Genomic DNA, 16,484 nt, shown 5'->3' with positions numbered 1-16,484 from the left:
TTGAATCCTAGATCTGTAACTTACCAGCTGAGTCATGTCCAAATCTATAACTCCATTATTAGGATTACTGTATGGATTAGGTGGCTTAAGTAATATAAAGCATTAAAACATCAAATAGCAAGCATCTAATAAATGTCAATTCTTATAATATTTATTTGTTTTTTATACTAGTCTTGTCTACACACAGTGATTTAAGACTTCTTGGAGCAGAAATTCTGAACTCCTCGAAGTTAGAAACCACATCTCATTATTGCTATTATAAGTGCTATAGCTCACAACACTGTAATGACCATTTATATTAAATGATCTATAAGTACTCATATAAATTTTTTGTATAATTTGAGAGTATAATTCATTTTAAAAACTTGGAAAAACAATCTTGATAAATAGAAAGAGACATTCGACAAAACAGGAATTAACCAAATACAACGCAGGCTGTAGAGAAGAGTTAAATAAATTGCATTGCTTTTTAAATATTCAATAACAGGTTTCTATCAGATTCAACTTCTGAAAGTCAACTTTCAATAATGCATTTTATGCATCTAAAATCCTTTAGATTTTTCTCATTTCCTAAAAAATAAATACCAGACTTCTCAGCCTGACATTCAAAATCATCCATGGCCTGAACTCATTCTATCTTCTAATCTTATCTCCATTGTCCCCCTTTATGAACTTTATTATTCCAGGTAAATAGAACTATTTGCTTTTACTCATGTGTACCCTCTGCTTTTCTGCTTCATGTAACCTTTAATATTTTCATATGATAATATTTTCAAAGAACACAATATAAAGTTTCATTATAGAAACAAAGAGTAATGGCTTTTATGGACATATAAGCTTGAATTTTGAACTTAAGTTCAACTTAGGAGCATTAATTTCTCCCTTAGTACTGTCACAGTCTTTTTTTTTTTTTTTTTTTTTTTTTACAAAAAAAGCAGTCTTTGACTTACAAAACAAATTGGCCACCACTCACCCCAAATTATGTCACCCTCTCAATGCCAAAAGCCCTTGCCATTACTACTCAAAAGATATGTTGGAATTATGGTCTCCAAGTAGAGCATGCAGACCCTAGGGTGCACAAGATACCAACTGAATAAAAGAAAAAGATTTGATCATCCATTTTACACTTTATCATCCTCACTTGAATTTCTCTTGTAGTATATGCCCCATAATTTATAGCATATATTCTTAAAAATTATAAATAAATACATTTGGGATGTTTGCTCAAAATTTGTTTACTACTGGTACATAACAAGATAAGTCTTGAAACCACTGGTCTAGAATATCAGGTCTTTCAGAAAATTTTGGGGTTGAGGAATAGAAGACAGAAATAGCCACTTTAGAGATATCTTTAGATATGGACCTAAATACTATGTATTGTTTATGTAGGATAAATATGTCTCAATTTCTAATCAACTTTCAAGGAAATGTGGAAATATAACTGGTTTATAATTTGAGTTAGCATAGGCCTGTTGTAGATTTAAAAAAAAAAACAACAAGGAGTTTTGCCCTAACATTAAAGTTAGTACAGTAAATATTTCATTACTATAAAATATCATTTGGGAAAACCTACAAGTATTTACTTCATTATACATATACTTAATCAATTATGAATAATTATACTCATAAAGAGCTTTTATTGGAGCCAATAATGTGATGTTTTTCAAAACACAGTAAAAGGAAAAAAAAAAAAACAGGCCTAGAAGGTATGACTGGCCTTGGACCTAGACTAGCAAATACTACCCTGGGAAAATGTCACTTTAAGTAATAGTAAGTAACTAAATGAAGGAAATGTTCTCATACAGTAGTATACTTAGAAAACTTTTTTTAGCCTTCATCAATAAAATGCCATACTTAACACGATCCACTCTAGTACCAGTTTTTGAAGAAAGTATAATATTTCCATAACAAATTAAGTACTAAAAGTCATAAAAGCTTTCATATCATAATAATGCATTTCCTTTAATACCAATGCATCCTATAAATCCTTCTATAGGACTAAAGACAGATATAAAAATCTTGACTTTAAACTGACTGATTATAGTTTTTCTTGATATTGTATCAATATAAAAATTCAACTAAGCAAGAATCTCTTACTCATGATTCAGATTCTGAGCTTACAGTTTGCATACAAACTATTGGGATTTGTGTAAGATTATGAAAATATTCAGGTCAAACTATCCACAGTGACTGTCTCCTACTATGATTTATAAAGTGGGCAGGAAGTATACACTCATGGCTCAGCTATGTCTTTCTTCTTTCAAGATGGTGTTAGACTCAGATGACAGAGAAAACAGGGAAAAAAGACAAAAAGGAAGGTTTTCTTCTTTCTTTGGAAACCACTGTCATTATGCCCAATAAAACTAAAAGAACATAATCAAAGGGACTATGAATTTATATGCTACAAGGGTCTAACAGTGGTGAGATCATCGCAAACCATAAGTGATTTATCAAAGCGTTTCTTCCCTACACATGCTGTGAGAATGAAACACCAATAAATATAAGGGAAGTGCAATGGAGAGCCTGACATTTGACCCTGGCTAAATCTAAAGGTAAGATAACACATAAATCCCATGGTTTTCAGGTACACAATGAACTGGCAAAGACAGACATATTGTCTTCTTTCCCCCCTTACTTACTACACTCTGGCTTCCATTTTTCCCAAGTTCTTCCTCTGAAATCTTGCTCAAATTATCTAAGTAGTGGTCTGATATTGTGTGGCACAAATCTTCAAATGAATAATCCTTTTCTTGACAGAGTTTTATTTCATCCAAGAGTTTTGATAATTCACCAGTCACAGTTTCACCTATAAGAAGAGAGTAATTTTTCAGAAGGTTCAAAAAAGAATACTTCTAAAACTTCATGCTAAATAATAAAAATATAACCAGAATAGTGCTAGAACTCAAAACACGGCAAACAAAATTATCAGAAAGTTTATTTTGCTGAAAGTAAGGTACTAACACCTCCAAGGTAAGAGAAACCTCAGTAAAACAGTATGCACTGAGAGAGGGCCTCAGAGGGCAGACAGACTGAAACCACAATCACAGAAAACTAACCAATCTAATCACATGGACCACATTTTGTCTAACTCAATGAAACTAAGCTATGCCATGTAGGGCATCAAGATGGACAGGTCATGGTGAAGAGTTCTGGCAAAATGTGGTCCACTGGAGAAGGGAATGGCAGACCACTTCAGTATTCCTGCCTTGAGAACCCCATAAACAGTATGAAAAGGCAAAAAGATAGGACACTGAAAGAGGAACTCCCCAGGTTGGTAGGTGCCCAATACACTACTGGAGATCAGTGTAGAAATAACTCCAGAAAGAATGAAGAGACGGAGCCAAAGCAAAAACAATACCCAGTCGTGGATGTGACTGGTGACAGAAGTAAGGTCCGATGCTATAAAAGCAATATCGCATAGGAACCTGGAATGTTAGGTCCATGAATCAAGGCAAAGTGGAAGTGGTCAAACAGGAGATGGCAAGAGTGAACGTTGACATTTTAGGAATCAGTGAACTAAAATGGACTGGAATGGGTGAATTTAACTCAGATGACCATTATATCTACTACTGTGGGCAAGAATCCCCTAGAAGAAATGGACTAGGCATTATAGTCAACAAAAGAGTCCAAAATGCAGTACTTGGATGCAATCTCAAAAATGACAGAATGATCTCTGTTCGTTTCCAAGGCAAACCATTCAATATCACGGTAATCCAAGGCTATTCCCCAACCGGTAACACTGAAGAAGTTGAAGTTGAACGGTTCTATGAAGACCTGCAAGACCTTTTAGAACTAACACCCAAAAAAGATGTCCTTTTCATTATAGGGGACTGGAATGCAAAAGTAGGAAGTCAAGAAACACCTGAAGTAACAGGCAAATTTGGCCTTGGGGTACAGAATGAAGCTGGGCTAATAAGAGTTTTGCCAAGAAAACAAACTGGTCATAGAAAACACCCTCTTCTAACAACATAGACATCACCTGATGGCCAACACCGAAATCAGACTGATTATATTCTTTGCAGCCAAAGATGGAGAAGCTCTATACAGTCAGCAAAAACAAGACCGGGAGCTGACTATGGCTCAGATCATGAACTCCTTATGGCCAAGTTCAGACTTGAATGGAAGAAAGTAGGGAAAACCACTAGACCATTCAGGTATGATCTAAATCAAATCCCTTACGATTATACAGTGGAAGTGACAAATAGATTTAAGGGACTAGACCTGATAGAGTGTCTGATGAACCATGGACATTGTACAGGGGACAGGGATCAAGACCATCCCCAAGAAAAAGAAATGCAAAAAGCAAAATGGCTGTCTGGGGAGGCCTTATAAATAGCTGTGAAAAGAAGAGAAGCCAAAAGCAAAGGAGAAAAGGAAAGATATACCCATTTGAATTCAGAGTTCCAAAATATAGGAAGGAGAGAGAAGAAAGCCTTCCTCAGTGATCAGTGCAAAGAAATAGAGGAAAACAACAGAATGGAAAAGACTAGAGATCTCTTCAAGATATTAGAGATATCAAGGGAACATTTCATGCAAAGATGGGCTCAATAAAGGACAGAAATGGTATGGACCTAACAGAAGCAGAAAATATTAAGAAGAGGTGGCAAGAATACACAGAAGAACTGTACAAAAGAGATCTTCACACCCAGATAATCACGATGGTGTGATCACTCACCTAGACCCAGACATCCGGGAATATGAAGTCAAGTGGGCCTTAGGAAGCATCATTATGAACAAAGCTAGTAGAGGTGATAGAACGCCAGCTGAGCTATTTCAAATCCTAAAAGATAATGCTGTGAAAGTGCTGCACTCAATATGCTACCGTTTGGAAAACTCAGCAGTGGCCACAGGACTGGAAAAGGTCAGTTTTCATTCCAATCCCAAAGAAAGGCAATGCCAAAGAATGTTCAAACTACCACACAATTGCATTCATCTCACACACTAGTAAATTAATGCTCATAATTCTCCAAACCAGGCTTCAGTGATACGTGAACCGTGAACTTCCAGATGTTCAAGTTGGTTTTAGAAAAGGCAGAGGAACCAGAGATCAAATTGCCAACATCCACTGGATCATGGAAAAAGCAAGAGAGTTCCAGAAAAACATACATTTCTGCTTTATTGACTATGCCAAAGCCTTTGACTCTATAGGTCACAACAAACTGTGGAAAATTCTTAAAGAAATGGGAATACTAGACCACCTGACCTGCCTCTTGAGAAATCTGTATGCAGGTCAGGAAGCAACAGTTAGAACTGGACACAGAACAACAGACTGGTTCTAAATAGGAAAAGGAGTACGTCAAGGCTCTATATCATCACCCTGCTTATTTAACTTTTATGCAAAGTACATCATGAGAAATGCTGGGCTGGATGAAGCACAAGCTGGAATCAAGATTGCCGGGAGAAATATCAATAACTTCAGTTATGCAGATGACATCACCCTTATGATAGGAAGTGAAGAAGAACTAAAGAGCCTCTTGATGAAAGTGAAAGAGGAGAGTAAAAACGTTGGCTTAAAGTTCAACATTCAGAAAACGAAGATCATGGCATCTGGTCCCATCACTTCATGGCAAATAGATGGGGAACAGCGGAAACAGTGACAGATTTTATTTTGGGGGGCTCCAAAATCACTGCAGATTGGAAACTGCAGTCATGAAATTCAAAGACACTTGCTCCTTGGAAGAAAAATTATGACCAAACTAGACAGCATATTAAAAAGCAGAGGCATTACTTTGACAACATAAGTCCGTCTCATCAAGGCTATGGTTTTTCCAGTAATCATGCATGGATTCACAATTGGACTATAAAGAAAGCTGAGCACCGAAGAATTAATGCTTTTGAACTGTGGTGTTGGAGAAGACTCTTGAGAGTCCCTTGAACTGCAAGGAGATCCAACCAGTCCATTCTAAACGAGATCAGTCCTGGGTGTTCATTGGAAGGACTGATGTTGAAGCTGAAACTCCAATACTTTGGCCACCTGATGCGAAGAGCTGACTCGTTTGAAAATACCCTAGTGCTGAGAAAGATTGAAGGCAGGAAGAGAAGGGGACAACAGAGGATGAGATGGTTGGATAGCATCACTGACTCAATGGACATGAGTGGGTAAACTCCAGGAGTTGGTGATGGACAGGGAGTCCTGGCGTGCTGTGGTCCACGGAGTTGCAAAGAGTTGGACACGACTGAGTGACTGAATTGAACTGAACTGAAACCATAATTAGTACAATAATATTAAAAGACAAAAAGAAATTCCAATTTTGTCTATTTTTTTTCTTTATCAAAATAAAAGTAAGTACTGAAGGTTTACACAAATGTAGTAAATAAAATCATTTGGAATTACAATTCCTAAAACTTCACTTATAATAGCATTTAATTTCAAAAGTCTTTTAGAACAGTAGTCCTGAACATTTTTGGCACCAGGGACTGGTTTTGTGGAAGACAATTTTCCCACAGTCAGCTTTGGAGGGATGGTTTTGGGATGATTCATGCACATTACACTTATTGTGTACTTTATTACTGTTATATCAGTTCCACCTCATATCACCAGGCATTAGATTCTGGAGGTTGGGGACCTCAACCCAAGTATTTGTGGGCATTTTATTCAGTGACAGAATTCATTCAACATTAAAAAAATTGAAATAGTGCTGGGATTCTACTTTCTAGGTTCAACAAAAACAAATAGTAGAACATATTTAAACAAATAATTATGTAACCATTAAAGGGATAACAGAAGGAACAGATATATAATATGCATCAACTATGGACATGAATATTTCATAAGTTACATGCAAATACTCATTTTTTTCTAATTATTCTCAGAAAGCAACTTTATCCCAATGATTTATTCTAAAAAAAAAAAAAAAAACAGCAGTTACATTCAAGATATATGTTTTTTAGTCTACCTTAAGGGCGCAAAGAGTCGGACACGATTGAGCAACTGAACTGAATTGAACTGAACTGAAAAACATATTTTAGGGGGAAAACGTCAACTGTGAAATATCCACTCAATGTAAGCTTCATGTCAGCAGGGATTGCTATTTCCCTTGATCACCATTGTATCTCAGGACTAAGAATAGTGTCTGATAAACAGTAGGAACTCAATAAATATTGACTGAATAATGGATAAAATATAGAATATAAGATATAACTTATTAGACCTTAAATTTTCACAAGTTTGAGCCCTTTTGTGCATACAGCATAAAATTGTGCATAACAGTCTAATATCATCTCAAGAGTTTTATAATTAGCTACTCACTTTTGGTCTTCTGGGAAGGAGATTCAACAGGAGATGAAATATGTGTTTCTTGCGTCATATCTTCCTGTATGTGCTCTTCAAGGACTGTTGGTCTTCCCACGCCTTCTAAATATTCTGTGTATATAAGTTTTTGAAATTACATAGTTGAATTCATATATGTTAAAAACTCTAACTTGGTTTTACTTTTGATGGACACTTTTTCAGTTATTTCTTCATATCTTAAGTTTTTCAAAAAAACTTCAAAAAACCAAAGTAAAAGCTCTTCATGATGAGCTATTAATTTAAAGCTTTTAAATTAAAACATAAAAAATATTTCAAGAGAGACTCATGAATCCTTTTCATGAAAAGTAAACTTTTGTCACATTCTTTCCTTAAAAATAAATGTACCAGTTGAAGATAAATAGCATCCTTGGTTTCCTTAAATATATTCTATCTGGAGGTTTAAAGGAGAAGGCAATGGCCACCCACTCTAGTACTCTTGCCTGGAAAATCCCATGGATGGAGGAGCCTGGTGGGCTGCAGTCCATGGGGCCACAAAGGGTCGGACACGACTGAACGACTTCACTTTGACTTTTCCCTTTCATGCATTGGAGAAGGAAATGGCAACCCACTCCAGTGTTCTTGCCTGGAGAATCCAAGGGATGGCGGACCCTGGTGGGCTGCTGTCTATGGGGTCGCACGAGTCAGACACGACTGAAGTGACTTAGCAGCAGGAGGTTTAAAACTCTCTGACTGATGCTTTTAATAGACCATGTCCATAAACAGGGATATAAAATTTAGATGCATATAACAACCAGTCAGGTAACATAAATAAATGAAGTGGGGTAAGCGTAATTTGCAATGGTGTTACAATCTTGTGAGATAAACATAATTGCGTATTGAACTGTTGTTCAACAAAAAAATAATGTTTTTTGCATTATTCTTGAAGCAGTATTCTTCACTCAGCACCTCACTCATTTTTCCAACTTTGATGAGGATATAGTAATAATAAAACTTAAATATTGCTTTCTATACACTCAGCACTGTTTTAAGTATTTGATAATAATTAACTCATTTAACCTTCTCAAAACTATGACACAGGTACTATTATTATTTCAGCTTTAAAGATGAAAACTAAAGGGGAAGGATTATTAACTTGGCCGTGTTTATTCAGCTAGTATATAGCGAACACAGAGATATAAGAATCATCTCACTTTTCTCTCAATCATAAAGAAAACAGCATCTGAATGCAGGGATATGTCAGCTAACATTTAATCTCAATGATACAGAAGAAAACAGAAAGCCTGCAGAGCCTGGTTAACCAGAGAGCAGATGCACCATCTAAAGTTCAGCCATGAAGTAAAATGAAACCTTGCATTTTTTGAGAAACCAAAACTCTGGAGTGTTATCTGAAATCCTAGATTTTTAAATGCTGAAAGCTAATTCAATTTTACAGAAACACAGCATGAGCCAAAAGTATGTGATCTAAACAAGGTATATCTGCTATTGCCCAAAAGGCATTCATCAGAGTTTGTAGCCTCTAAGGGATTAAATCAATAGACTCCTCACCAAGGGTATCTTTTACTTGTGCTTCTTTATTCAGAAGGCACCCCCTTTTTCCTAAAATTCAGTTAAGACACTTTGTGCTTTCATGCCAACCACCTGTGTCTTCATACTATCCAAATGGTTTCTACCTAAGAGCAATTCTACTAGGCAAATTCTGCTAGGAAAAGAAAGCATCATATGGCATTCTATCATTACAATTTTTGACCCAGACAGTAATTTTACCTACTATAAATTGTATTTACTGCAATAACAAACTTTTTCATAAGATATTAAATGTGCCAGTGATTGAACACCAGGAATGTAGAGAATATAGATAATGTGTTCACATTCTAAAATTTGACAATAGCTATAAAAATTCAAAGAAGTAGCAAATACTCTATCACAAATTTACATACCTAATAACAAATAGTGACTATTTAAGAGAACACCTGTATAATAACATTTTCATCTAAGTTAAACCAATGCAATGTGTTAAAAGCGCCTGTAATTATGTCATGCCCCCTTTTCAGTGGACAGCATTTATTTGCTTCTCCCAAAAGATATATTAGGCACAAGTCTCAGTTTTTTTTAACTTCAGTTAGAGGCAAAAATCAAATACGAAATACAAAGTGCCTAGAAGGCAAAGACTGATTTAAAGGGTGCATACCACTCTTTTATTTTTCAGCTTTCATTCAACTTGATTTTAATTTCAGTTAATATGAAGAATCATACTTGTATTCTTCTCTGATTTATCTGTATAGCACTTGACTAGCAATTAACTTCTTTATTAATCAGAAAATTGTAGGGGCTTGAAGTTTTCTGAGAGGTTTTGGAAAATAAAGAGAGAAAAGAACATAATGACCTCCTGTAGTGAGTCTGTTCTCTTTCCCTCTTTGGGCTTTGTTGACTCCTGTATCTACATGTCTCCTGCCCAACTTGGTTTTAATTCATCTGAAAGCTGCTATTCAGCTTCTCAACTGATATCCTATGAAACCCATCCACCTCTCTTTATTACATGCACAGCCAGTCTATAATGACTGTAAAGAATAATCCGCACTGAGCAGTGTAGGAACTAAATGCAAAGAAAAGAAAAAACATCCGTATTTTTAAGAGAACACACTGCACATCAGGCCTAACCACCAAGCAAAAAGAGAAAATCAAATGAGGAAGTATGTATCCTGCAAATGAAAAAATAGTACCCAGATGGTTGTCAAACATTAAGTAGATCTATTTTAACAACCAAAACTAACTACAGATATACTCAAATGATCTTTATTAACCCATAGGCTGGCAAGACTGAATTATCTTGTATTACTGGATTTGGTAGCAAATAATCTGTACTCTTTGAACAAAGGACAATTTTGTTGTTGTTAATTCAGCATTTATATATCAGTTCTACCACTTGGAATAGGATATATGTTTGAGCAAGTCACTTAGCTTCCTGGAGCTTCAATTTCCCTCATGTGCAAAAAGAAGAAGAATATTTGATTGATCTACCTCACAGTTACAGAAATCAGACAAAATAATAGAAAATCCAAGTCAGAAAATTCTTAAAGCATTATTCAAATGTAAGATAATACTTCAGCATCACCACTTTATAGCCCCAATACCTTCAAGTTCATAACTACATATTTATTACACAGGTTTAATTAAAAATACTTTTTAATATCAAGTGAGTGAAAAAAATATTTTAGTTGAAAAACAGAAATAAAACATTAAAAGGTATTCATTATTCTTTAGTTTAAAAGTCTACAAGAAAAAAAATGAAAATAGTAACTTCATTCAAAAGTAAATGTTAACTCAAAACTCAAGAGAAAATTAGGACAGTTTTAATTTAATCTTAACTGTAAGGCAAACTCATCCATCATTCAATACTATTTACCTTGTAAGAGAGTTGCAATCTGGAGAGATTTCTGAGATGGATGCTCTTTCAAAATGTCTAAGACAGTTCTACCTAAGCTATCTTTTATGTTGGCATCAATTCCTGAAAGAAAAAGAAAAACCCACTAGATGTACATAGTGGAGTATCACCAGAAGATACTGTCAATACAAAACTGTTCTAATTTCAAAAGTATGCGACAAAGCACTTAAGGCAGTTTTTTTTTTTTAATTAAGCCCTACACACACACACACACACACACACACACACACACACACACACACATGATTTTAGTAAGAAAGAAGATGGAAGTCTACTGATGCCAAAGACTTGGAACATTTTTGATAATGAATTAACTCTTAGAGGGCACTGACTCAAACATTAACTTTTCAGATTACAGCTATTTTAGGTTATAACTACTTAACTAAATTGTAGACTATCAAGTTGAAAAATATTAGAATGTAAATTCCTAAAGTATAAAGGTCATGTGATTTATATATTCTGTATAATATGATCTAAATAATAATAATGTACCATGTAAGCAATATAACAGCAGTCTTAGAATACTTTAGCATTCACAGAAGTTGGAAAAGTAGGACTATTTTGAATTATTGTCCAAATACTAAGTCAAATATTCCACATTTATTTATACATGATTATATTCAATATCAGCAATACTCATCAAATACCTGATGAGCAAACTTCCTAATGTGTGTAACTGAAATACCTTTGGAATACTTTTAATTCTGAAAATACTTATGGTAAAGAGGTTTTACTATAAAGAGTTTAATGTAGCAAATAGCAAAAATGTCTATAAACTTCCCAGATATCTAACTGCAAACAAAAACCAGTTTTCAGGATCTGGCCTCAAAAGGTAATTCATTATAATAAAATTATTAAATATTTGCTTAAATTTGTATAGAAATGTGTTACCAGCACACATTTAATTGATTACCTCATTTATTATATCACTGCATTACATATCAAAGTTACATATACAGGAAATTTCAACTTTGCATAAGAACAATCACAATGCAACAGTCTGCTAATACTTTTAACATTTTTACTAAGGAAAATAAACATGTCAAATATAGTTTATAACATAGAAGACTCACACATATTGTTCACAAGCATAAATTTGAGTCTATGCCTTTTGATCTTAAAAAAAATCTGACTTTGGTTTCAATTTTATTTCAATCATAATACACATATGGAGACAAACAAGCCTAATTTGTTGTTCCTTCAGAGCTTTCCCTCTAAAAGTTTCCCTTTAAATGACTGAAGCTTACAAACAATAGCTACTCAGTTAATGAATTAACTGGGCTTCCCTCAAATCTCAGTTGGTACAGAATCTGCCTGCAATGCAGGAGACCCTGGTTCAATTCCTGGGTCAGGAAAATCCCCTGGAGAATGGACAGGCTACCCACTCCAGTATTCTTGAGCTTCCCTTGTGGCTCAGCTGGTAAAGAATCTGCCTGCAATGAGGGAGACCTGGGTTCCATCCCTGGGTTGGGAAGATCCCCTGTAGAAGAGAAAGGCTACCCACTCCAGTATTCTGTCCTGGAGAATTCCATAAACTGTATAGTCTATGGGGTTACAAAGAGTTTGACACAACTGAGTGACTTTCACTTTAATCCACTTTAATGATGAATTAACTAGAAGGAAAATTCACCTTAAGGGTCAGTTCAGTTCAGTTCAGTCGCTCAGTCGTGTCCGACCCATGAATCGCAGCACGCCAGGACTCCCTGTCCATCACCAACTCCCAGAGTTCACCCAGACTCACGTCCATCGAGTCAGTAATGCCATCCAGCCATTCATCCTCTGTCGTCCTCATCTCCTCCTGCCCCCAGTCCCTCCCAGCATCAGAGTCTTTTCCAATGAGTCAACTCTTCACATGAGGTGGCCAAAGTACTGGAGTTTCAGCTTTAGCATCATTCCTTCCAAAGAAATCCCAGGGCTGATCTCCTTCAGAATGGACTGGTTGGATCTCCTTGCAGTCCAAGGGACTCTCAAGAGTCTTTTCCAACACCACACTTCAAAAGCATCAATTCTTTGGCGCTCAGCTTTCTTCACAGTCCAACTCTCACATCCATGCATGACCACAGGAAAAAACCATAGCCTTGACTAGACGAACCTTTGTTGGCAAAGTAATGTCTCTGCTTTTCAATATGCTATCTAGGTTGGTCATAACTTTCCTTCCAAGGAGTGTCTTTTAATTTCATGGCTGCAGTCACCATCTGCAGTGATTTTGGAGCCCCCCAAAATAAAGTCTGACACTGTTTCCACTGTTTCCCCATCTATTTCCCATGAAGTGATGGGACCAGATGCCATGACCTTCGTTTTCTGAATATTGAGTTTTAAGCCAACTTTTTCACTCTCCTCTTTCACTTTCATCAAGAGGCTTTTTAGTTCCTTTTCACTTTCTGCCATAAGGGTGGTGTCATCTGCATTGGTGAGGTTATTGATATTTCTCCTGGCAATCTTGATTCCAGCTTATGCTTCTTCCAGTCCAGCGTTTCTCATAATGTTCTGTACATATAAGTTAAATAAGCAGGGTGACAATATACAGCCTTGATGTACTCCTTTTCCTATTTGGAACCAGTCTGTTATTCCATGTCCAGTTCTAACTGTTGCTTCCTGACCTGCATACAAATTTCTCAAGAGGCAGGTCAGATGGTCTGGTATTCCCATCTCTTTCAGAATTTTCCGCAGTTTATTGTGATCCACACAGTCAAAGGCTTTGGCATAGTCAATAAACCAGAAATAGATGTCTTTCTGGAACTCTCTTGCTTTTGCCATGATCCAGCGGATGTTGGCAATTTGATCTCTGGTTCTTCTGCCTTTTCTAAAACCAGCTTGAACATCAGGAAGTTCACGGTTCACATATTGCTGAAGCCTGGCTTGGAGAATTTTGAGCATTACTTTACTAGCATGTGAGATGAGTGCAATTGTGCAGTAGTTTAAGAATTCTTTGGCATTGCCTTTCTTTGGGATTGGAATGAAAACCGACCTTTTCCCGTCCTGTGGCCACTGCTGAGTTTTCCAAATTTGCTGGCATATTGAGTGCAGCACTTTCACAGCATCACCTTTCAGGATTTGGAATAGCTCCACTGGAATTCCATCACCTCCACTAGCTTTGTTCATAGTGATGCCTTCTAAGGCCCAGTTGACTTCACATTCCAGGATGTCTGGCTCTAGGTCAGTGATCACACCATCGTGATTATCTGGGTCGAGAAGATCTTTTTTGTACAGTTCTTCTGTGTATTCTTGCCACCTTTCTTAATATCTTCTGCTTCTGTTAGATCCATACCATTTCTGTCCTTTATCGAGCCCATCTTTGCATGAAATGTTCCTTTGGTATCTCTGATTTTCTTGAAGAGATCTCTAGTCTTTCCCATTCTGTTGTTTTCCTCTATTTCTTTGCACTGATCGCTGAGGAAGGCTTTCTTATCTCTTCTTGCTATTCTTTGGAACTCTGCATTCAGATGCTTATATCTTTCCTTTTCTCCTTTGCTTTTCGCTTCTCTTCTTTTCACAGCTATTTGTAAGGCCTCCCCAGACAGCCATTTTGCTTTTTTGCATTTATTTGCCATGGGAATGGTCTTGATCCCTGTCTCCTGTACAATGTCACGAACCTCAGTCCATAGTTCATCAGGCACTCTATCTATCAGATCTAGGCCCTTAAATCCATTTCTCACTTCCACTGTATAATCATAAGGGATTTGATTTAGGTCATACCTGAATGGTATAGTGGTTTTCCCTACTTTCTTCCATTCAAGTCTGAACTTGGCAATAAGGAGTTCATGATCTGAGCCACAGTCAGCTCCTGGTCTTGTTTTTGTTGACTGTATAGAACTTCTCCATCTTTGGCTGCAAAGAATATAATCAATCTGATTTTGGTGTTGACCATCTGGTGATGTCCATGTGTAGAGTCTTCTCTTGTGTTGTTGGAAGAGGGTGTTTGTTATGACCAGTGCATTTTCTTGGCAAAACTCTATTAGTCTTTGCCCTGCTTCATTCCGTATTCCAAGGCCAAATTTGCCTGTTACTCCAGGTGTTTCTTGACTTCCTACTTTTGCATTCCAGTCCCCTATAATGATAGGGAACTCTAATTTCTGTTTACCACTGTTAACAATATAGAAACTTAGGGAAAATTGTATATTATTTAATAAATCAAGCAATTGTCACAAACCTCAATTGTCACAGCTTCACAGGGATCAATTCCTCTCTCCTATAGAAGGCAGAGATTTTCTCCCTCTTTTGGTAGTTTCTCTAATATATTTTAATATGATTTAAAAGCATAAAATTATCACTTCTAAAAGCTTTTGATTAAAGAATCTATTGAAAAGGAAGATGAACATTTATATCAGTTTTTTTCCTTAACACTGAGGCTCAATCCTACATGGTTCTACATACATACAATTTAGAGTGAGGTAAAAAGGTAATGTCGGGTGAGGTGGATTGTGTCATTTTCCTTTGTCTACTTCTGGAGTACAAATAGTTTTTGGCAAGATAAGCTCCATGGAGAATCATGATAGTTACCTGTTTCTAACAGAACTCGTACAACATCCACTTTTCCAAACAAAGCTGCTTCATGGAGTGCACTCCCTTTTTCTGTCTAGAAAAAAAGAAGAAGAAGAAGGAAAAAGATTAGGAGAGCTAAGGTTAAAAAAATTATATCCTTTTATGCATCCATACATATTGTTTGTAATCTTAGCACTCTCTGACAGAAGAGGAGTATGGAATAAAGAAGAGATTCTAGAAAGAAAATCCAAAAGCTTAATTTTGGAAATATCTGTGCCTCTGTGTAGCCATTTGACCTTGTTATGTTTATAAGTCACTCATCTTCTTTCACCCTCAGTCATTCTCAGATATAACATAAGAGTAGTAATGCCTACCTCACGAGGCTTTTGTGACTATCCAGTGAGCTCATGCAATTCAACATGCATTAATTAAATACCAACTCTATACCAAGAGAAGGAAATGGCAATCCACTCCAGTGTTCTTGCCTGGAGAATCCCAGGGAGGGGGGAGCCTGGTGGGCTGCCGTCTATGGGGTCGCACACAGTCGGACATGACTGAAGCGACTTAGCAGTAGCAGTTACACCAAGAATAGTTAAGGGGTGTTCTGAGGTTGTACATTTACATTCTATCAGAGGAGACAGATGTGTAAATAAATAGTAATGTCAAATAAAATCACAACAATTTATTGTGGCTTAAAAAACCTGGAAAATATTCTCCTTGCCTGGAAAGCCCCATGGACGGAGGAGCCTGGTGGGCTGCAGTCCATGGGGTCGCTAAAAGTCGGATACGACTGAGTGACTTGACTTTCACTTTTTACTTTCATGCATTGGAGAAGGAAATGGCAATCCACTCCAGTATTCTTGCCTGGAGAATCCCAGGGACGGGGGAACCTGGTGGGCTGCCATCTATGGGGTCGCACAGAGTCGGACACGACTGAAGTGACTTAGCAGTAGCAGCTTTCCTTTCCATATCCTTTCTTGTCTATCCCAACTTTCCCCAGACCTTCTGTACCTTATTCATGTTCCAAGCATACTAAACATTTCATCAGTATCATTCTCTTGTTTTCTTCCCCAAGAATCTCAAAAGCTGGTCCCTCTGCCTGGCAGGATAGAACTCCTAGCCCTCTTTACCTCACCATTACCTACACCACCAGTTCTCAATCTTCAGCCTGAATTAGAATCACCTAGAGAGCTTGCTGACCAGATTTCTGGGCACCACCGTGAGTTCTGACTCAGTCACCTGCGATGCGTGTGTGGTGTTATGTGGCTTCAGTTGTGTCCAACTCTGTGTGACCCTATGGACTGTAGC

General features: G+C 36.8%; 1 protein-coding gene across 14 annotated transcripts in view; it reads right to left on the bottom strand.

Moving 5' to 3' along the window:
- ANKS1B (ankyrin repeat and sterile alpha motif domain containing 1B) overlaps positions 1–16,484 on the bottom strand; it is a 1,175,033-nt gene that overhangs the window by 987,386 nt on the left and 171,163 nt on the right. For all 14 annotated transcript variants that reach the window (XM_027542059.1, XM_027542058.1, XM_027542067.1 and 11 more), the window contains exons 5-8: positions 15,195–15,270; positions 10,656–10,757; positions 7,250–7,363; positions 2,640–2,806 (exon numbers count right to left, since the gene is read on the bottom strand). In XM_027542059.1, the coding sequence (XP_027397860.1) occupies positions 2,640–2,806; positions 7,250–7,363; positions 10,656–10,757; positions 15,195–15,270 (459 nt within the window). The remainder of the gene's footprint in view (positions 1–2,639; positions 2,807–7,249; positions 7,364–10,655; positions 10,758–15,194; positions 15,271–16,484) is intronic.

The sequence above is a fragment of the Bos indicus x Bos taurus genome, chromosome 5 (genome assembly GCF_003369695.1).
Source record: "Bos indicus x Bos taurus breed Angus x Brahman F1 hybrid chromosome 5, Bos_hybrid_MaternalHap_v2.0, whole genome shotgun sequence".
NCBI classification, from domain to species: Eukaryota; Metazoa; Chordata; class Mammalia; order Artiodactyla; family Bovidae; genus Bos; species Bos indicus x Bos taurus.
The sequence above is the reverse complement of the archived record's forward strand: the minus strand, read 5'-3'. Positions and strand labels throughout refer to the sequence as shown.